The sequence below is a fragment of a genome, unplaced genomic scaffold (assembly GCF_019419815.1).
Source record: "Pyrus x bretschneideri cultivar Hongxiangsu unplaced genomic scaffold, Pyrus_bretschneideri_v1 Contig13, whole genome shotgun sequence".
Taxonomy (NCBI): Eukaryota; Viridiplantae; Streptophyta; class Magnoliopsida; order Rosales; family Rosaceae; genus Pyrus; species Pyrus x bretschneideri.
The window spans coordinates 7004248-7027004 of NW_025999424.1; the positions used below are offsets into that span (position 1 = coordinate 7004248).

The window sequence follows — 22757 nt, forward strand, 5'->3', positions numbered from 1 at the left end:
GACTCCGGCTCAAATTGGGCTTGGGATCCAATTGGAAGACTACACAGTACACAAACCACAAAATACGATAAGGTCCGCCACGTGTTTTATTCCTTTGTGGGTCCCGGTCCCGCCCCTGTCCGCTTGAGAATCACGTGCTGATCACGTGACACTAAAAATATCTGGATGATCGCGCTCCTCGAGAAGTTAACTTCGTCTCTCTCTCTGCTCACTGTGATCCAATGTGGTTGGCTACTACCGTACATCACCAGCCGGTCCGTCCGGTTCCGACGATCTCCACCGCGGGTCCGAACCCGAAACTCGTGCATCCCTGTCTTCCGAAACCGACAACGAAACCGTTTCGGTTCGGACCCTTCGGTGTCCGGCTCCGCCTTAACAAGTACAAAGTTTCGGCGGAAAAGAAGCAGCTCGCCGAGTTAGGGACTCAGAATTCAGGTCTTCGATTCTCACTTTATACAATTCGAATTATATTAATCCGAATATTAAACTGTAATTATTGTAATTTTATTTAGTAATTATATAAATTTATTTTGCAGATAGTGAGAAATTAGAGGTAGGAGAAGAGAAAGTTGTAGAAGAAGAGAAAGTTGAAGGTTTGGATTTGGGATGGTTAGCTGCTTTTCCGCACGTGTTTATAGCTTCCATGTCGAATTTTCTGTTCGGTTATCACATTGGGTCAGTCTCTGACTCGCTGTAACTTGCAATTGTATTTAAAGTGTTAATCTTTTTTGTTAGTTATGAGTTGGGTGGGCATGTTTTTGTGCAGGGTGATGAATGGTCCGATTGTTTCGATTGCCCGAGAACTCGGTTTCGAAGGGAATTCGATTCTGGAGGGACTTGTAGTTAGCATTTTCATTGTTGGTGCATTTCTTGGAAGCATATGCTGCGGTACAATTGTTGATAAACTTGGTTGTAGAAGGACTTTTCAGATTGCCACCATTCCTCTCATTCTTGGGGCATTGATAAGGTAATTCAAGTTGATATTCGAGTTTTGAGATGCATATTCGACGTTGTGTCCATGTTGGTATCGGCATTTGTGTTGTGTTAGTGTGCATTTTAAAACTTTTTGATGATTGGTTCATTTCGTTTCGTGACAGTGCACAAGCTCATTCCTTGGATGAAGTGACTTTTGGAAGGTTTCTTGTTGGCCTTGGCATTGGTGTTGACACTGTTCTTGTACCAATCTATATCTCAGAGGTAAATCTTCGTATTGGTTTAGTTGTGTTTGCATATTTTGTTCACCCTTCCAAGATGATGATACTATGTAGTTGAAATCCATGTTTCAGCGATAGTAAATGCTCCATTTCTATGGACTATCAAGAGTTTGGGTGAAAGTGAAACTCATGAAAGTTGACCAAACTGCTTCGTTCTAATAAATCGCCACTACTAGCATAGACTTTTCTGGACCTTATTTAAGTTCTCATTGAGCTTTAACACCAAGGTACACAATACAGCCGTAAATTAGTCCTTGCTAGAAAGTTATAAAAAGTTTCTTAATGGGTCTGACACGTGCCCTTCGTTCTTGTTTAGAAGATTGAAGGTTATACACGATAATGCTTCTTCTCTGCATCACATGCATTGCATATCTGGAATGAAGGTTACTCATCTATCCTACCATATACCTTGCAGATTGCTCCAACAAAATATAGGGGTTCATTGGGAACCTTGTGTCAAATAGGAACGTGCCTTGGGATTATTTCATCACTGTTTCTTGGAATTCCCTCTGAAAATGATCCGCACTGGTGAGGTTCTGTTTATGCAGGGATTTTTTAAGAACTACTTTTAGCTTTTACAATGACTGGACCATTTAGTGCTATCAAGAATATTTTAATATCTGAGCTTATATATTAAAATGTTTTGGCGTATCCGGTTTTTAGGTGGAGGACGATGCTTTATATTGCAAGTGTCCCTGGTTTTGTCCTTGCTCTTGGAATGCAGTTTGCTGTAGATAGCCCCCGTTGGCTATGCAAGGCAAGACTCTCTCTCTTATTGTAGAAGTATGGAATTTATTTTCAGGTGTGTTGTTCCTCAAGCTTTAATATGTTGTTTGTGCAGGTAGGGAGACTGGACAATGCTAAAGAAGTTATCAAAAATGTTTGGGGAGCATCTGAAGTTGAAAGGGCGATTGAAGAATTTCAGTCAGTTATCAGGAATGATGGTAGTGATTTGGACAGCAGCTGGTTTGAACTTTTGAAGGAGCCAAACTCAAGAGGTTGTATCAAGGTGGCGGACTTAGGATGTCAGCATTAATGGCATCTTTGTGTCAAACATCGTATAAAACTACGGCACTTGCATTTAGCATCACCTTCTGTACATGAAAAAAAATTGCCTTTTCTTAATTAGAGGGTGATTGGTAAATATAAGAAGTTTTATGTTTGGAAACTCCTTGATTTGTACATGCAATATTTTTCTCTGAATTATGTGCTGGCTTTCAAATGATTCCTTTCGAACTGTAGAAATCCTTACTTATCGACAAATCTTTGCATGGTTGCAGTTGCATTCATTGGAGGCGCCCTTTTTGTACTTCAACAGTTTGCAGGCATAAATGGAGTTCTTTACTTTTCATCATTGACTTTCGAAGACGTTGGAATCACAAGTAGCGCTTTGGCAAGTTTGTTGATCGGAGTTACGAACTTTGCAGGTTTGAGATAGTCTCAGTGTATTTGTAGAATGATGGTTGTTTCTTGAAGAACCTCTCACCCACATCAATTGTGGTCATGGCAGGGGCACTTTGTGCTTTGTACTTGATTGATAAGCAGGGAAGGCAGAAGCTCTTGATTGGAAGTTACTTGGGAATGGTGAGCTGTATTTGGAATTAATGCTTGGAGACGATTAGAAAGTTACCATGCATAAAATCCTTAACATTAAAAATAGGAGGGCGATTCTGTGTTTCATGAGTTGGAAATGCAAACACGGAATCATATTAGCAAACCTATGACTTAAGTAAGAAATTCTGTGTCTGTGCAGGCACTTTCGATGTTTCTTGTGGTCTATGCCATCAGTTTTCCGTTAGATGAGCAACTGAGTCACAACTTATCAATACTTGGAACAGTCATGTAAGTCTGCAGTTTGTATGATCCCACACATAATAGTTTCACATAAACGGGTAGTCAGGCACATTTAACTCATCAAAATACTATCAAGAGGTAATTTGCTGATGTCCGCCTCCTCTATTTATGCTTTCGGATAGTCAGGCACATTTTGTGCTCTTAAGAGAACTCTACTGATTTTCTTTCTCATCGCACAATTTTGTAGGTACATATTCACCTTTGCAATAGGAGCTGGCCCGGTGACTGGCCTTATCATACCAGAACTTAGCAGCAACAGGTCACGCGGGAAGATCATGGGATTCAGCTTTTCTGCGCATTGGGTGAGCCCTTGAATTTTGTTCTGGTTAATATTTAAAATAAATGTCCTGTTTTTTCTTTTGTTCTATGATTTATTAATGTGTTCTCACAGTTAAGAGCGGCCAGGTTATTTCCCTACTTTTCCAAATCATGTTTTGCATTTGGTCCTTCTTTAAATGTTTACTTTTTTTTTTTCTAATTCATGCTAAATTTGTGACTCAGGTTTGCAACTTTTTGGTGGGTCTATTTTTCCTCGACTTAGTGGAGAAATTCGGCGTTGCTCCAGTTTATGGTACCTTCGGTGGAGTCTCCTTGTTGACAGCAATTTTTGCAAACTACTTTATCGTTGAAACTAAAGGCCGCTCCCTTGAGGAAATAGAAATGTCACTAACCTCCGATTTCAGGGCTAGAGACAAGTGAGAGCTCAAAGATCACGTTGAAGTTTCCACGATGGAGATTTTTTGGCGGTCATTCTTTATGTTTCGGTCTCCCATCTCCAGGCAAGCTTTGTAGGATTATAGGATCTGATATTGTACATCACACTACACATACATGCTGTTAAAGCTGGCCATTTTACTCGATTTCATTCTAGTTCGGTTCCCGGAAAATTCTGTATGGTGAATACTTAGTACGCGTCAAATTATTCAGTCGAATATTCGGTTTGGTGTTGATTGGAAGTCAATTTTCATGGTTCACACATTGACATTTTTGAACTGAATGTGATATGTGCGTATACCTAATACGGCTATATCGCTTCCAAAGACCACCAACAACCCAGAGAAAGTGAAAGAGTCTTCGTCTTATGCTTATAAATGGTCTCCAAACCAGGAAGATACCACATCTCATTGAGTTATAATGTGGAATTGATATCGGAAAATATCTTGAGTTTGAATTCTTACTCATTCCATGACAGGGATTTGGGTCCTTGCCGGATTCTTTCCCTAGGGATCAATGAACATGACACTGTTGATAAAAAATCGTGCGGCCATAATTTTTCGTTTTTTATATTTTTCACGTAAAACGATGGTACTTTACTTTTAAAAATATAAAAAATATTTAATTAGGACCGCATGATTTTTTATTAACGATTCGTATTCGATGATCCCTAGGATCTCAGGGAGAAGAACCGGCGAGGATTCAAATCCCCATGGCAGAAGAATAAGTTTACCAAAAAGCATTTAAGTTTGTTCACGACCGAGTCAATATACAATTGTGAATTATGATTGTAATTTAGGAGACTTGTTAGTGAGTCGAGAACATGAATTTAGTATACTAAGTCATATAATATAGGTGGTCAATTTTTTTTTATTTTTTAAGTATCGAATCAGTTTATATATTTAATGTACCGATCGTGTTCCTGGCACATTGAAAATCTTTGTTATTTACTCATCTCTTTAAACTCAAGTCGAGTTCCTGATTTAACAACTTATAGTTTTAATAAAAAGACAAAATAAAGATGTAAGTGAATCGTATCATGAAGTGACTTTTCAAGGTAAAAATGTTTTTAAGGTTAAAAATGAACAGTACTAGGAGTGTTTCGTTAAGATTTTCTTAAAATAATGGCTTAATTGGATTACTAATTCTCGTGATGATATTGTAGTTTAAAGATAGCTCGTGATAAAAAAACTAAGATGTAAGCCCGTGATAAATTTGGTTAGGATTTATGTCCAAATTGAAATTTTCTCTTTCACCAGTATTAAATTTGAGATTAGCCTTTATAAACACGATATTGACCTAAAAAGAACCTTTCCAAAAAGAATGCTGTAATTACTTTTTTTTTTTTAAAAGAAAAAGAAAAAGCAAAAAGGCTGATGGCGGGCGAGAACTTCACATGCCCGCGAAAATTCCAACTGTCGATAACGTCCAAGTCAGCGTGAGAGTTCAGCTCCCCACTGGGCCCATTCCTGTCGTGCCACGTGTACGTTGTGACCAACTTGACCGTTTACGCGACGCTTTCCAACGAACGAACGCACACTGCATTAGACTTTAGCATTCGGCATTTCTTCTTATTCTGCGTCCGGCAGAGATTGGAGTTTCGTCGCCACGGAAGCCGCCAAAATTTTCTAGGGTTTCTGGAGATTTCGGGTGCGCGCGAATGTCGTCGTCGGCGGAGACCAGCGACGGAGAGCACGAGGTGGAGCTGATCGTGCACGACGCATTACCATCGGGGGATGACGGTGGCGCGGCCGTCGCGGACGAGATTGCCCCGCTCTTGACGCAGCCGGAGAAGCCCAAAATCAACATTTTCACCCTCTCTTATCCTCGAAGAACATCTAAGGTACGATTCCTCACTTTAATTAATCCAAGATTTCATTTTTTTTTTGTTCTAATTTCAAATTTTGTTGATTACGACGATTTTGATTTGTATAGGAATGATAGCATTTCTAGGGTTGAATATGTTTCCCTGTTTGGTTTCTCTGAAAATTAAGGAAGTGAAACTATGATCTACTTAAATTTTGAAATTTAGCACTTTCAGTTTTCTTGTACTCCAAATCCAAAAGCAGTGAAAATTTGAAAATGCTGGTTGGTTTTGTAGTTTAATTATGCCTCAGTGATTCAGAGCGATTGATCGGTTTTGGTTCCTTCTTAATAGTATAATAATGATTGTGTTGTCATTTTGGAGGGAAATGTAGAAGGGAAAGTACAGTAATATTGAATTCTGCAATGGTGGTTTTTGGTTGAGTTGATTGATAGTTGATACTGTGTATCTGTGTACAGGATCCGGTACGGAAAGCACTTGAAACGGAGGCGTCTGCAGTAGCTCAATTTGTTTTGTGGGTATGGAGTGGATCAAGATACTCTGGTCTAATGTGTATGGCCATCTCATCTACCATCTACTTTGTCATGGAAGTTTTTGCTGATGTTTTTTCTGGTTAGTAAGTTCTGCATTCCGTTCATCACCTGAACTGCAATTCGGATAACTTTTTTTCGCTGTATGTTGCCTCACTTTCACTTGTCCTCTTTTTCATTTATACTTTACGTTTCTATTTTATTATGGCAGTTCAGTCCATTCCTTTGCTTGAGGCTGCATTTACAAGGTGTACAATTATCTTGGTATTGTCATTTGTATGGCTGAAAAAGTGTGGACAGCCAATATCTGGGCTGGCAAATGTAAAAAATCTTTTGATTTCCAGAGCCCTTACGGGATATCTCTCACTGATGTGTTTCATTTATTGGTAAGTAACCTTTTATGTTTTTTCATGTTTCTTTGGTAGGAGTATTTACTCGTTCTTTGGTGTCAATGTATTCATGGCTTGATACCTGCCTCATTGACATTAACAGTTTCCATGCTGCATTCTGCTCGAGTGAAAATGTAATTGTATTTGGCTAACTTATATTATGAAGTTTGTTATCTGTGATATGTTATTCTTGTCCACTACAGTATGTTTGAAATTCTTTTCAGGCAGCTTGTGAGCTCTGCCTTTTACAACTTGATTCTGTAACTGGGCAAATACCACATAAATAACCGAAAGTAGGCTCATTTTTCATTTCAGCATTCAAAGGTTACCTTTGTCTCAGGCTATTGTATTGAGCTTCACAACTCCAATAATGGCTTCAGTTGTGGCAAGAATCATTCTACATGAGAAGTATAAAATTTCAGACGTTGGAGGTATGTCTAGTTTGAATATAATGTTGCATATATTATATGTTCTTTTTGTTTGAAGCTTTTAGCTTGTAGAAAAGTTTCTTAGAGTACCTTTTGATATTCAGGGATTGATGTCTTTGTCATTTGTCATTCATTTTCCAGGTCTTGCGTGCAGTTTCTTTGGTGTGCTCTTCATTTATCGACAAATGCTTACCACACAAGGTACAGAAGTGGGTTAACATAATCTTATATTATACACTGGATGTGGATGCTTTTGATATGTAGTAAGAGTTTAATAACTCTTCTGGTCTATGTCTAAAGTTCGTAAAGACAATTTTTTGGGTGTGTCACATGGATGTATATGCTGTTGCATGGCTTATCATGTCTTTTCACCTTTCTGCAAGAAAACTACTCTGATATGGTAGTCCACCAAGGGCATATATAATTTCCTACAAATGAGGAAGAAAGTGTATACACGTTTTGTGTCACACTCCATCTATTTTTTACAAAAAGAGTTTAAGCTTATATGTGTGATTGAGAGACTTTAATGCATGTCTTCAGATCATATGTGAGTAAATACTATGAGCTAGTTCATTATTGCCTAGTAACCATGAGAAGATTAATGTTTGTAAAAAGAAATGGTCCCTCTAGTACAACAACTATATTTTTTAACTTACATTTCTTCTGTTATGGCCCCCTGCTGACAGCATAATATTACAAAATCTAATCAAATGGGCCTTCTGCATACAGTAATGTAAATTTTTGGTGTTTCCTCCTATTGCTTTCAGTCTTCCTTGCATTGTGGAATACTAACTTTTGAATTATGCATGAGAATTAGATAAAAATGGAGGAGAGAATGCAAGTGTCAGGGAAGCAGCTATATCTTTGCAGTCGTGGCCGGTTTACTTTCGTCCATAACTGGTGGAATCAGCTACTGCCTTACAAAGGCTGGATCAAAGGCATCTGATCAGCCACTGTAAGTATTCTCTGCATTTATCAATTATCCTTCACTTGATTAATCCTTCTAACTTCATGACATCAGGAAATGGTTGATAATGTGCTCTTTCTCTTTTATCTGCCAAACTATTGACACTGGAAAATTGCCATACTGATACTGTCCGATTGTGTTCAAGGACCCTTTAAGTAGCTTGATTCCCTTTTCAGTTCCTGATGGTTTTATACAACGAGGATAACCTTTAATTAAGATGTCTATAACTGTTTAGGTTCCATGATTATCCCGGCTAGAAAAGATGGAAATCATCTGAGAGATTACATGTTGTTTGAATCTCTAAAATGTAGATAATAGTATAATACGGTGGGAGCAAAACATTTCATTGCATCCAAGTGCTATACACAAGTTTTGAGTGATAAAACTAACTAGATGAATTCTCTGTTCAATTTACAGGTTGACAGTCTTTTCATTTGGTTTACTGGCGAGCCCTGCTTCAGCAGCAATTTGTTTGTTTACCCTCAAGGTAAATTGATGTCGTGGTTGCAGTTCTGTGCTTTTTATTTTTATATTTATTATCATTTCAATTGTACCACACTCCATATTAAATTTGTCACTGATCACTGATAGCCTAGCAACTTAAATTCCCCTACTTTTGTAATTTTTTTAGTTGAACGCTAGGAGTCCATCATGGCCGGGAGTCGTACTTAGCTTCAGTGCTTTCAGGTTATTGCTTTTACATGTTAAATAGATTTTGGGTTGTGCTAAATATTTACCCTTTCCTTTTTTCAGGACTTTGTTTTCCCAGATTTTTATTCGTTTTCAGTTATGATTGTACTCGGTGTTCTGGCCTTTTTTGCAGAGGTGCTGTTTTGAACTCTCTATTTTCCCTATTGTGCTGCTCTAGTTTATGGACTCCTATTTATCCGATAATGCTCCAGCAGTTATGGACTTCTGAACTTTTGTGCTCGTATTTCAGGTATTCTTGGCACGTGGATTGCAGCTTGAGAAAACCGGCAAAGTTGCAAATGTTATATACATGGAGGTACGTTTACTGTTTGGATGTAATTGCCACTTACATGATTGAATTACTAATTGAGAAATCTGGAAAGCGGCATTAAGTATAGCATCACCGAACGTGTGAAGAAATTTTGGTTCAACCGCCCACTACGATTCATTCACGCAAGTAAATGCGTTCTTGTTTTCCTTTGTTTCAGGCCGCCCTATCACAATTATGGGGCATTGGTTCATCAAGGATAGCTCTATCTTTTGGTCGAATTATCGGATGTCTGCTTATTTTGATTTCTGTTAGTTGCACCATGTATATTGGACCCGATAAAGATACGGAAGATGTACCCCTTCCTATGCATTTTTAAATTGTATGCGCTGACACCTGATTTCTTCAGCTCAATAGTTAAATGTAAGAAGTAAGATAGCAAAAGAAAATATTAGAGCCTTCATTCGCAACTGATTGACATGAGAAAGCTTGTCTTTAAAGCTGCCAAATATGGGCTTTTTAACTGTTAGAGCTTTTGTAGCCTTTTTCTGGCTGAATCTTAAGTGATGGCTATGAAGTTGGGCAGGCAACCAAGTATTTTGTAGAAATGTGGGCTTTTCCTACCGATTCTTCAATGACCAGCATCGGTCATGGACCTCATACTAAACTGGCACATGCCTATTTTTTCTTGTACGAATACTTACAGCAATAATACTAAACGAGGACTATGGATTATGACGATAACTATTCGTTCAAGGCAATTATGTAGGCATGGGCCGTAGAGAAATTTGAGATAAGATCATATGTAGAAATGCTAAGGAGACTTTCAGCATTCTCAACTCGTTGTTTATAAGATTCAAAAGTTACACCATGTCATAATCGAGTATTTTCCGTATCCTACCGGTTCACAATTTTGTTTAAATGAATGATACAGGTGAGTTTTAAAATAATTAGTCCAAAATTTTCGACTTTTTAGTCAAACAATGCATTACGGTGCGGTTTTGCAGGTCCTCTAACAAGGGGAGCCACCTAATACAGTTTCGACGACAAAAAAGGCTTCTAATACTTCAACGCATAACATACAAGTTCTTTCGAATCACAGAAACACTTGTGAAAAAAATCATACCAAATGCTTTTTCAACTTTTGGAATAGGCACTTAAAAAACATTTTAAAAAAAAACATCCAGCTAAAGAGAATTTCGTGAAATGAAGTAAAATTACAAATATAAAAGATGGAATTATATTTTAATTTCAGAATTTAAGATCTCAGACATCCAAGGAAGGATAAAAACAGCACAAGCTCTCAAGCCCGGCGAAAGGCGAAAGCTCTTAGGCGGCCACTGCGAATGTTCTTGAGAAACAAGCCTTTGGATTTATCATCACCGACCATTCACATTTTTTTTAATTTTCCTAATCAAATTATCAGATTTAATTTCCAGCTAAAAACAAATTTAACATGTTTATCAAAATAAGAAAACCGAATTAGTTTTAAAATTTGCATTTCAAGCCTCAGAAAGCCAGTTATTTGACATCAACAAAATTCAGTCGGTAATTCCAACTAAAATAACAATCCTCATAGGCTCAACAAATTATTTTCTAAAATAACAAAATAATTTTTTTTAATCAAAATCTAACAAATATTCAAGAAAATTATAAATGTAATCGCAGTAAATCGGCTCCGGGGACCAGTAAAAAAATTAGGATCCACAGGTTCCTATCAGAATGCGAAACAGAAGATCCTCGCTCTTGGTTCAATCATAGCAACGTCGGTCAAGGCCATTTTAGCTACCGTCGTCGTGGCATCGAACCTTTCGAAATAATCAAACAAAATAAATGAAAAAATTAAACTAAATAATAATTGCAGTAATCGGAAAAATTCATGACCCTCAGAATCCCGTTCCAAATCATACACGGCGGCGGCCCACCGGAGCCGCACGCCTGTTCCCGGCCAATGAACCAATCATTGGGGGATGGGAACGAGGCGGGCTCCGTTAGCGTGTGGCCGCCGCTGTATAAAGTGTCATACGGCACTTCCTATCACTTTGGGCATTCTTCCTCATTGAGATCGATCGGAAAGAAGATAAAATCAAAAACCCTAAAGGATCCTAAAACCCTAGAAATTGACTGAAACACAATTTGGGATTCGGGAAGAGAGGCGCGACTGCGGGAAGAGAGAGAACCACCAGAGCGATTTGTGAATTGATAGGACGAGAGGGGTTTATATAGGGAAGGTGAAGATGTTTGTAAAACCCTAATTGCCCATATGGGCTTTGTTTTGGCGGGTTGGGCTCTATTTGGGCTAATACGACCCATATAACTATTGGGCCTCATAATTGGGCTAAAGAACGGGTCCACCCGGCCGGCCAGAGAGCATACGTTGCAAACAGGTTTGAAAATTTTCAGCGCATTGCTGTCTCTGAAAGCAAGAGAAACCCAGTGGAGAGAGAAGACCAACCAAACCAAATTGTGGTGGTTGCCGGAAGGCCGTTGTTTGGGTGGCGCGGCAATGTCGATGGGGACTGACAGCACTTGGGTGGGGAAGAAGCCGCTGCGGCGCATCGGCGGCATGGCCGACGCCCTCTCCATCGCTTCGGATCTCGGCTTCTCCGTCGCCGCTCCTCCTACCCAGGTAAACCCTCGCTCTCCTTTTTGCACATTTCTATGTCCTCCATGTTCAAGTTCAGTGTTTGGCTCGTTTGGACTTATGAGCTTTTACTCCCCATGTTTTAGCTTTCGTACATTTTTCAGATTTATGAGCTTAATTTTGAAAACCAGGTGGAATTAAATTGTTATATGTTAGTGGAAGAGGAAAGCTGATTACTTGGTTACTTTTGTAATGTGGAAGCTTCTTGCTTTGAATTTCAGAAAGTTGAATAATTTTTTGTGATGCAGGAAGAGCTTCAGAACTTGTCCAGTAGTACTGGTGAAAAGGGTGATGACTTGATAAAGGTTTTGAGGGACCTTACCTCTGTTCAGAGAAAAATAGCAGATCTGCAAGTTGAACTCCAAGGGAGAAAGGTGAGCTGTTGGAGTCTCTTTTTTCGTGTTTCGAGTTTGTGAGATTATCCCATCTGTTTTCACTGAATTGGGATTATATTGTCTGTAGGATGATAAAAACGTAGCGCATTTGACACATGCGAGTGAAATGGAAAAGAAGTGTGAAACTTTGGCAAGGATTACTACCATACTGAAAGATGTGATTCAGAATAAGGTAAATCTGTTGTGGTACATCATTGTGTGTTGCTTTGTTCTTGTTGTAAATTGGAGTTGTGATTGGATTGGTTTGTCTTTGTTAAATCATACAATGATTTAAGATTCATTATCATTTGCATATTCTGTCCACTGTGCATTCTTTGTCAAATCGTACAATGTCTGTAATAGTTGCAAAGTCTTCCTGGCCAGAAATGGAGTGGACTATAGCATCTCTTTCGAAGCGATTTCTGGTTTTCCTATCAAGAATATGCTTTAGTAGATATATTCCAGGCTAGTAATGTTATAAACCGATGCTTTGGTTATCATGTTCTTTGAAAATTGAATTTTGGTGGCATAGAAGAGCAAATTTACAGTCTATCATTCATTGAGTTTCTTTTTTATGCCACCTACATATATAGTTGTCGTCATTCAGATGCGTGTTTAATTCTCAGTAACACCCCTTTATGTTGTGTCTGAATAACACCTCCTTATTTATTTTGTTTCAAATCACTGGCAGGATCGCATCATAGCCCGTCTTCAACAACCATATTCACTCGATTGCATTCCAGTAGAAGCAGAGTATCAGGTTTGAATTCAGCAGTGTAAAATCTCTTAGGTTTGAACTCATGTAGGTTGTCTTGTATTTTACATTCTATGCTATGATTATACATGAGCCATTTTGTTTTGACCAGTCTAAGAGTGTTTGTTGCTAAATCCAAGTCATAATTTATGGGAGTTTAGATTGATCAAAAGATTCAAAACAATTGTTGGGAAAAATTTAATCACTACAGGGCTATTTGTATTTCATGTGAAAAAAACTGTTTTCTTAATGTTTCTGGAATCTTTTGCTTGTGCCTGTGCAGAAACAATTCTCTGAATTATTGATGAAGGCTGCTAGTGATTATGGGGCCTTGACAGCATCAGTTGCAGATTTCCAGTGGAGTCAGACATTTAAGGAGCCTCCTTCGGTTTGGGGGGTATGTTTGCGGAAGCTTTTCATTTGTTTCTAAATTACTAAGAATGCATGTAGCATAGTTGTTCTTTTTCCACATTATTTGCTTCAATTTTGACAATATTCCTGATGTTGCTTGGTTTATAAGCTACAAGACATTTGGTTGTTGGCAACTACGGAGTATAATACTGTTGCAATTTGCTGATTATAGCACTGAAGGAGTTGTTTACATTATCTGATCTACCATGTACTGTGATCTGAACGTGCGAATTAATAATGCAGATGTTGTAGAACTTTTTATGTTTGGAAATTACGTGTGCATGATGTGATCTTCATTTTTTTTAACTGATGCAGGAAATGCTTCGTCCAATTCCTGTGGCATTAGCATCATGCACCCGGTTCTTTGAAGCAATGTCTGCCATGAGGGAATCGTTTTCAACTCTTCAGCATCTCAGAGTTGGTCAGACTGATGCGCCCTCGCCTATAACACCAGGCAAGCAATCCTCCCGAAGAATACCAGGTGATTCTGAATGTGTAACTCCACCTCCTTGGAGAACTGAACCAAGCTTTGATGACTTAGCTATCAGAAGCTCAAGGACGGCTGAAGTTGAGCACCGAGAAGCCGAGGATGAAAATAGTGAAATGGATGGCACTAGCCACCGGAGATTGTCATGGCCTCCGTCAGTTAAAAAGAACGGTGTTTAGTCAAAATAACTGACACTCGTTTCTTGCGACTCACTGTATGTGTTTGTGTGATATAGTAATTGTATAGGTATCTGCAAAAACAATTCCAGTACAATTATACGCCTTGAAACAGTAACTTAGTTTGTGCAACAATACATATATTTTCTATTATGTCGAAATGTTTGATTATGCCTTCAAACTTGTATTCTTTTTTTGCCCCTACTATTGCTGGGCAGAGACGGGCTGAGTGTTGTTAAACCAAGTGATGATATGTTAAAATTTCGTTGTGTTTTGAGCCTGCCAAATAGGACTTTTAAGAAGACACCAAGAAGTTCTCAGGCCATCTCCAACCGACCTGCCCAAAGGGCTATAGGGTTAAAAATCGTTCGAAATATCACGAAACTCGTCTCCAACTAAGGGCTTGTGGGTCTCATCGGGCCAAAACCAAAAAATCAGGCCAATTGGGCCGGCTAGTTTTTGAAAGCCAACAACTACTTGGCGTTAGCATGACGTCAGCTAGCAAAGGCTAGTTGACACTAGGTAGCCGTTAGGTTTGAATGTTTTTATTTTTATTTTTTTCGGACAAATTTTTTTCCTATAAATACTTGAGCTATTCCTACATCATTTCTCACATAATTTTCACCATTCATACTATCTTACCTCATTTTATTTCAATTCTTCACATTGTATTTTCTAATAATTCACACACCTTCATCTTTTCCCTCTCCAATATCTCTGTCAATTACAGTTTGCAATGAATTCCAACTTTAGATCATCTTCACATTCCAACTAGGAGTTCTCATGCAATTCTGAATTGGAAGATAAATGGGCGCAGATGAGACGAGAAGATGAGGAGTCCGATGGAGAAGATGAAGCATGGCTCAACACAAAATATATGGCAGCAATGGCTAGGGTCATGGTGTGTCAGGAAACTGAAGAACAACCTCAATGGGATGGCTCTGTTGTTGGTCGCTTTTACAAACCATGAAATAGAGAGATGGAGCATGAGACTCTGATGAACAACTACTTCCACTCCAACTTGGTGTACATAGAAGAGAATTTCAGACGTCGCTTTTGGATGAGGCGTCATGTCTTTGAGCGTTTACTTCATGATGTCCAATATGTCAATCCATACTTTTGACAAAAGATAGATAAAGCAAGTCGCCCTGGTTTCTCACCTCATCAAAAGGTTACTATTGCACTCTGAATGTTGGCTTATGACTCCCTAAATAATGCGATCGATGATACATATAGTATGTCTGAGTCTACATGCCTTGATAATCTTGCTAAGTTCTGTCACAAAGTTGTTCAGATTTACAAAGAGGAGTACCTCCGTGAACCAAATCAAGCAGATATGGATCGGATCCTTCGCAAAGATGAAGACCGTGGCTTTCCGGGCATGATAGGATCATTAGATGGCAAGGAGGATTTAGTGGAAGATCAAGAAAGCCAACTATTATGTTACAGGCAGTTGCCTCGTTTGACATATGGATCTAGCATGCTTTCCTTAGAGTCCCAGGATTCCAAAATGACATTATAGTACACGGGCGTTCACCCCTCTTCAATAACCTGACGTAGCAACGGGCATCAATACAATATAGGGTCTTACTTGGCAGATGACATCTACCCAAAGTGGGCGACACTTTTCCAAGCAATTGCAAACCCTGTGGATGACGCCCAAAGGTGGTTTACCTTACACCAAGAGGCATACCGGAAAGATGTTGAGAGAGCTTTCGACACTCTACAACCACAGTGGAAGATCATTAAGGAACCGGCAAGAGGGTGGACTCGAGATAAATTGAACTCCATCATGATGTCGTGCACCATATTACACAACATGATTATGGAGGATGAGCAAGATGGTTATATTGATGGAGAGTCTGATGATGACCAAGATGATCCAAATAGGTCAAGGAGTGCTTGTGCGAAAATATATGATGGGCCTAATTTGCCTTTGCATTCAAAAACTAGTAATATCTCTTTAAATGAGTACATGAGGCACTATAGGATGATACGTTCGCATGTCACAAATAAGTACCTGCAACAGGATCTTGTTGCACATCTTTGGCCCAAAAGAAGTACGGAGTAGGCATTTAAGTTTTTTTTTTTCATGTTTTTTGAGTTTGAATAACTCCCCCAAGTTGTACTAGGATGGAGATTGTGTTGTTGTTGTTTAATGTTGTTTAATTTAAAGAGTACAACGTAAATGTTCAAAAACCTTATTTTAATATGATAGTTTAATTTAAGTAACCATATTAATTCAATTAAAATAATAGATTATGTTTGGCCTATGATCCTTGGGACCCCTTTGGTTGGAGATGGTATGAAATATGGTCTGACATTATTTGTTAAAATATAATTTCTTGAAGAGCTATAAGGAAACTCTATGACCCTTCTTTGGTTGGAGATGGCTAGCTCTATTCTCAATAAACTATCAACAGATAAGCCACTGAGACTCTAGAAGGTTCTCATGGCCCTTTTCACTTTTTAGCCATTATAATTTTGCTTCCCATGTAGGGTAAGGGCAAAATTCCATTGTTGAATTTAATAATTAAATAATGCAGATAATATCATCAAACACTTCTAGGTTGTTATTATGTTAAAGAAATTGTTAAAGTATTTAAGGATCTGTTTGGTACTGTATTTGAATCTAACTTTTTAAACTCAAAAACAATTTTCAAGTTTTAGGCCTTAAAAATTTGTTTGGTAGGATTATTTTCAAAAATTGAACTCAAGACTAACTCAAAAATATAGTCTATTCTCTAAAAACATAAAAAGTGAGTTTTTAGAGTTTTTAAACTTAAACCCACTCATTTATTTTCTCACCCTCCTCCCCTCTCACTCCAAATCTATCTCTCTAGTTTCTTCTTTTTTTCTCCTTTTTTTTTTTAACCTTTTTCGTCTCTCATCCAATCCAATCAAGTTTAAATTGTAAAATTTAAAAATTTTAAATTGCAAACCAATCAAGTTTTTGAATCTTAAAGAAAATTATTTTCAAGAAATGTTTTTAAGAAATGTTTTGAGAAATAATAAAAAATTTCAAATATGATACTAAACAGATCCTTAAAAATTCTATAAACTAAAGTTGTTATTAGCATTTAAATAATATCTTCGTAAACGCTTCACTTTTTGTTTTTTTAAATTCACAAGTGGCAGTTTGTGTGCGAAAATGAAAGATCAAATATGCAAATATTATGCACCAATCTCAAATGTCAATGTGGTCTAGGCTGTATCCGCGTTAAATATTGCCAATTTTGCATGCACCGTTCACATCTACCACCCTTAAAAGAAGATTTTCAGTGTGTTCGAAATATGAGCACATGCGCCATAACATTTAAAAAAAAAAATTCCTTCCATTTGTATTGTAACATAATGGTGTACCGCCAACGTATTTAGGGCACATGAAAAATCTCTCCGTTAAGAGGTGTACTACCTTGTGAAATGTAAAAAATCAAAACGAGAAGCTATAAGTTGGACATGGTCACTATAGATGATGCTTTACCACAGTAACTTAAAAGAATCATGTTTATGCACCTTCGTACAGATTAGATATCCACGACTCTTCTTCCCTTTACTAATTAACTATCTAACCCAACAGTATCAATAAAAAACTTGGATTATATCAACGTCATCCAACAGTATTAATATTATTGCTTCCGCAGCTAAGAAATTAACTTCCCAACATTCAACATTCCTATATTATTAGACTAACCAAGTGCGTGAAATATTACAACCAATCAAATTATCAAAACAACCAGCCCTCCACCCAATCAAAACGTAATTACCATAACAAAGTGCCACCACCATGCTTGCTTAGAGTTATAATAAAGTCTCAATTTTTATGATATCATTTTTCAATTATTCATCCATATTAATAATAGTAAACTACATTTTATATTTTGAGACATTTTGTCGAACAATTGGTAGATTGTTGTCGTGTGACATCCCACATCGCCCAGGGGACTGATCCTTAAATGTATATTCCCATCCTTACCTAGCACGAGGCCTTTTGGGAGCTCATTGGCTTCGGGTTCCGTAGGAACTTCGAAGTTAAGCGAGAAGGGGGTTAGAGCAATCCCATGATGGGTGACCCACTGGGAAGTTGCTCGTGAGTTCCCAAAAACAAAACCGTGAGGGAATGGTAAGCCCAAAGCGGACAATATCGTGCTACGGTGGTGGAGCGGGCTCGGGAAGTGATCCGCCCCGGGTCGGGATGTGACAATTTGGTATCAGAGCCTAACCCTGACCGCGTGTGTGCCGACGAGGACGTCGGGCCCCTAAGGGGGGTGGATTGTGGCATCCCACATCGCCCAGGGGACTGATCCTTAAATGTATATTCCCATCCTTACCTAGCACGAGGCCTTTTGGGAGCTCACTGGCTTCGGGTTCCGTAGGAACTTCGAAGTTAAGCGAGAAGGGGGCTAGAGCAATCCCATGATGGGTGACCCACTGGGAAGTTGCTCGTGAGTTCCCAAAAACAAAATCGTGAGGGAATGGTAAGCCCAAAGCGGACAATATCGTGCTACGGTGGTGGAGCGGGCCCGGGAAGTGATCCGCCCCGGGCCGGGATGTGACATGTCGTCTACTAAACCATGTTGCACATATATCAACAGATATCAACATATGACGAAGCAATCCGATAAGAAATATCAAGAGAATTGTCGAAAAATGTCGAGATATACCTAGTAGACATTATATAAAACATTTGGTAAGTACAAAAGAGAATGGTACCAAACATTTGGATCCTTTGTTTCTGCAGATAAGCTTGAAAGTTCTTGGAGAACTATTTTCCCCATTGTCAGATCTCAAAATTGTAACATTTATATCACATTGGAGGTTCAAAAGACTTTTACATGTATATTTTTCAGACTTCGAGTGATCCTAAGATAACCTTTTTCGTTTATATGTTGTGTCGTGTACACATCCATTTTTCATTTATATGTTGTGTTATAAAATGCAGGCTTTGACAATATTGAAGCCGCATTTATTATGCTCAAACAGTCAACATGTTGAAATAAAATTTGATTCAACAATTGAAAACTATGTGCAGATGAGTTATTCTGCAATGATTGAAAGCAATTATGCTTATACATTTTAGTGCAGGTTTTATTGACTTTTATTTCTTTAACAATTACAAACCTATTAGCGCTATCATTCTACTAAAACAATTGAAAACTATGTATATTATATCAATGTCATCCAACATGTATAATATTGTTGCCTTCGCAGCTAAGAAATGAACTTCCCAGCATTCAACATTCCCGTATTATTAGATTAACCAAGTGTGAAATATGACAACCAATCAAATCATCAAAATAGTAAACACCAAAAAAAAAAAAAAAAAAAAAAATCATCAAAACAACCTGCCCGTCCACCTAATCGAAACCTAATTACCATAACAAAGTGCCACCACCAAACTTGCTTAGAGTTAGAGTTATCACAAAGTTTGAATTTTTATGATATTTTTAAATTATTGATTCATATTAATAAGAGAGAATTATATTTTATCAGATTTTAGTGCAATGACAATTTTATATATCATTTTTAAAACTTACTCTCAAACTGACCCTCAAATATTAAATGTTTTAAATAACCAGATATAAACTACATATTAATAAAACACTCATTGTCAACAAAAACTCTATGAAATTACCAGTTTAACCTTCTAATTAAAACAAAACATGAATAAGAAATATGGGTAGAAATGTAATTTCACACAACCAAAATTTTGTTTTGTTTTTTTTTTTTTTTTAAGGTCTTGCCTACATGTAATTATTCTAACATATCTCTAATAAAAAACTAAAAAAAAAAAAATTAAAAATAAAGCCCTTTCCCTACTCCACATTCTTTATCACTCTCTTCCTCTCTCCTTCTACTTCATAAACAAAAATAAAAAAATTTCACACACACTATGTGTGTGCCCATATGCTAGTTTATATAATGAAATTGTTTCTATCAATAGATGATTCAACCAAACATGAAAAAGCCTTATGCATGACTAATCTCGTAAAGAGAAAGACAACCAAGAGAGCATATACTCCGTATCATGAACATATTTTTAGAAATATTGCATTAACTTACTCATTTGTGGTCTTGCACATCTTTCTACATCTGTTTCATCCCATTATTCGTGTGACTAGAAAACCAGAGAACAAAAAATATGCACCAATACACACGAACGTACCATTTTCATACAAGCTATCATTCACGATGATGAAAAAACCCATTGCCCATTGTAAATTGGAGAAAAACTTACATACACTTTAATAGTATTCAAACCAATAACGCACTACACTTATATTACTTTGATATATGATACCTCATCTTTCAAGTTCGTTCCAAATAGAGATTGGATTCGCTTCGGATTTTAGTGCTCAGAGCCTACGGATCCTTTAATTTGGACCGCTGATTGATGTGGAAGTCAAATCATAATCGTATATTGTGTATGGTGGGCCGGATTTGTGGATCCATAGGTTTCGAACACTAAGGCATGTAGCGGATCCAATCTCTTCCAAATGTAGATAAAGTCCCTCGGTTTTGATTGGGCCAGCGATGACAGGTCAGCTGCCTGCAATTTACAGAAATGGTCAATCATCATCTAACATGCATCATGCATGGCCTTTGATATTTTCTTTCTTTTTTTTATTTTCCCTTCAGAAATTGAGGATTTATAGAGCCACTTGCCTCCTCCTCATCTTACGAAATTATCCACATCGGCCGCACATGAACTTCACACGACATGTGCAAGCTGCATCTCTGGCCTTGCTCTATTATTTTACAAGAGATTTTTTAGTGTGATTGGAACACATGATAGTATACCATATGTTATTATACAAATAACAGAATATGTGTGTTAAAAAATTAATAACTTAAAAAAAATAGATTTCCACTATTTATATAAAAATAAGTAGTGTATCATCCGTGTTCCGTTCACAATAAAAAATTTCTTATTATTTTACCCAAACAACGGTTACGTATCAACTCCTGCCGGCGCCCTACCACCACTAATCACAGATTGTCCGGTTCAGATGAGGCCAAGGAGTTTGCGGGCCGTGATGTGATGTTAATCATTGAAATTCCTAGAGATAATTTTAACGTGACTGGAATACAAATAGTACATCACGTGTTAGTGTAATATATGTGTTAAAAATTTAATAACTTAAAAAATAAAAATTCTCACCATTCATATAAAAACACGTGATGTATCATCTGTGTTCAGGTCACTATGAAAAATTTCTCAAATTCCTGATCATGGTGGGGTCTTGCTTTTTCAAAGGATAGTTTACGGTGCAGCAACCCATACGCTAGCCAAGAAAGGCCGCATGTCTAAGCCAAAAGTTAAAGGTCAAAAACGCTCTATGGTCTAACTAAAGTAGGTGCGGAGTATCCTGACGATGACATAATGATGTATAAAGAAAAATTAACCATTAATATTGTAGAAATGACATAAAATGTCACCGCAACAACATATTCATACCATATAAATTAATCTCGTAATTGTCGACTATTAATTAAGTTGGCCGGAGAAATTATAGGATGTCATGGTTGGACCAAATGGATGTGGCTAGAAAATACATGAGCCCTACAATGGAAATAACTCAAATTCAAAGTAAAAAAAATTTCAAAACAGTTTACAACAAACAAGGACTTGGTAATATACTTGTGATCAACTTCGGATATATGCACCTTTTAGGCTACAAGTTTAAGCTACGATTTATTGCTTAGAGTGACTTGAGCATCGAAGGGTACATAGCGGGAACCGCCTGCACTCCGCCCCTCATTGCGAGATTCAGTCCTCCTCCTTCTCTTGAGAATCAAGTGAAAGCGCAAGGTCTAATCCTTATTGATTTTACGCTTCAACAACTACGCTACTTGGAAATCTTGATTTAGATTTTGTTGGTAAGTTCTCCTTCTCTTGCCTTACGGACAAAGGCTTTTTTTTTTTTTTTTTGTTTGTAATTTCCTCTAATTTATGGGAGCGGGAAGGAGGATACAAACTTGAGATGACACACTATCTTAACCTACAACAATCTCCAAGACCTATCTTATTATGTTTGATTCCAAAGAAGTGGTGGAATTTGAGTTTTTTTTTTTTTCTCATCCAATTCAAAGACTTTATATTCTTATATTTTGAGTCTTAAGATTTGAATCTTTTTCACTGAAGTTTGAGTTTGACAATACTAAAAGTGATTCAAGTTAAAACTCAAATCTTATTATTTACTTAGTTGAATAACATTTTTCTTTGACTTAAACTTCGTATTGAAACGCAAATGTTCGAAAATCTATATATAAATTTTAGTTATCCAAGTGCATAAGATTTGAGTTCAAATCCTCTCGCGAATTGTAAATTACTTTGCAAAATAAAGTCCTTACTGTACGCAATTAAAGCATTAATTTAGGGACGTGGACCTTTCGTTAAAATTGATGCTGATAGTGAAGCATGCAAAGAAACAATTATGGTGGATGAGATAAGAAAAAGAAACTGAGAGGGCATATTCTAGGTAGCCTACTTATATGTAGATATTTGATTATTTTCTTTTCCTACAGATAAATATAGGACCACGCTACGCCTACGCACACCACTTTTATCGACAGCAATCAAGTACGACCGGCGTATACGCGCTTTTACTTCTCCCCTCCAATCAACTGACTCCCAATTTTCAATCCCAAATTTCTGTAAATATAGTCCTTCGTATTGCAACCAATCCCATTTCCGTCCTTCCATTTAGTTTATAACTTCCAAAGTTTTATTGTCATGTCACTTTGGTCTTTCTGTTAAAATCTGCTAGTTTTTATGTTAAATTAGTCGTAAAAATCTCACACTTCAACTTTTACACAACACAACGTACAATGAGTATTATATTACTTATTGACAACCCTTACAACAACATCGCATTCATCTTTGAATCTTTATTTGTAATATCTAATAGGACTAATTAAGCAACAAACTCAACAACTCAACCAATATGTTACAAACAATTGACACGTGGACAATCAAGATGATGCCATTTGGCATCATATAATTGTTTTGAAATCGAAATGACAGATGC

General features: G+C 37.4%; 2 protein-coding genes, 4 non-coding genes and 1 pseudogene across 6 annotated transcripts; 3 read left to right on the top strand and 4 right to left on the bottom strand.

The window, feature by feature from the left end:
• Window positions 1-158: 158 nt before the first annotated feature.
• LOC103942835 (probable plastidic glucose transporter 1) lies at window positions 159-4046 on the top strand (the record flags this gene model as incomplete). Its single annotated transcript, XM_009353034.3, has 12 exons — window positions 159-435; window positions 537-675; window positions 767-967; window positions 1098-1197; window positions 1630-1742; window positions 1878-1971; window positions 2056-2212; window positions 2495-2641; window positions 2725-2798; window positions 2968-3056; window positions 3256-3370; window positions 3570-4046. Coding segments are annotated over 12 exons (1704 nt in total), but the record flags the coding sequence as incomplete, so codon positions are not given.
• A 1283-nt stretch (window positions 4047-5329) lies between these two features.
• On the top strand, window positions 5330-9349 carry LOC103942834 (annotated as a pseudogene).
• A 792-nt stretch (window positions 9350-10141) lies between these two features.
• On the bottom strand, window positions 10142-10267 carry LOC125475039. Its single transcript, XR_007256373.1, has one exon. It is a non-coding gene; the product is annotated as a small nucleolar RNA SNORD14 (small nucleolar RNA).
• Window positions 10268-10380: 113 nt separating this feature from the next.
• LOC125475050 lies at window positions 10381-10462 on the bottom strand. Its single transcript, XR_007256385.1, has one exon. It is a non-coding gene; the product is annotated as a small nucleolar RNA snoR77Y (small nucleolar RNA).
• Window positions 10463-10533: 71 nt separating this feature from the next.
• On the bottom strand, window positions 10534-10688 carry LOC125475055. Its single transcript, XR_007256390.1, has one exon. It is a non-coding gene; the product is annotated as a small nucleolar RNA snoR2/U65 (small nucleolar RNA).
• Window positions 10689-10877: 189 nt separating this feature from the next.
• On the bottom strand, window positions 10878-10944 carry LOC125475056. Its single transcript, XR_007256391.1, has one exon. It is a non-coding gene; the product is annotated as a small nucleolar RNA U49 (small nucleolar RNA).
• A 327-nt stretch (window positions 10945-11271) lies between these two features.
• LOC125474938 (AUGMIN subunit 2-like) lies at window positions 11272-13878 on the top strand. The gene is made up of 6 exons (XM_048579190.1): window positions 11272-11508; window positions 11772-11897; window positions 11986-12090; window positions 12589-12657; window positions 12935-13048; window positions 13378-13878. Exons 1-6 carry the CDS (start codon window positions 11386-11388, stop codon window positions 13726-13728), a joined length of 888 nt encoding a protein of 295 aa, XP_048435147.1. The 5' UTR covers window positions 11272-11385; the 3' UTR covers window positions 13729-13878.
• The last annotated feature ends 8879 nt before the right edge of the window (window positions 13879-22757 follow it).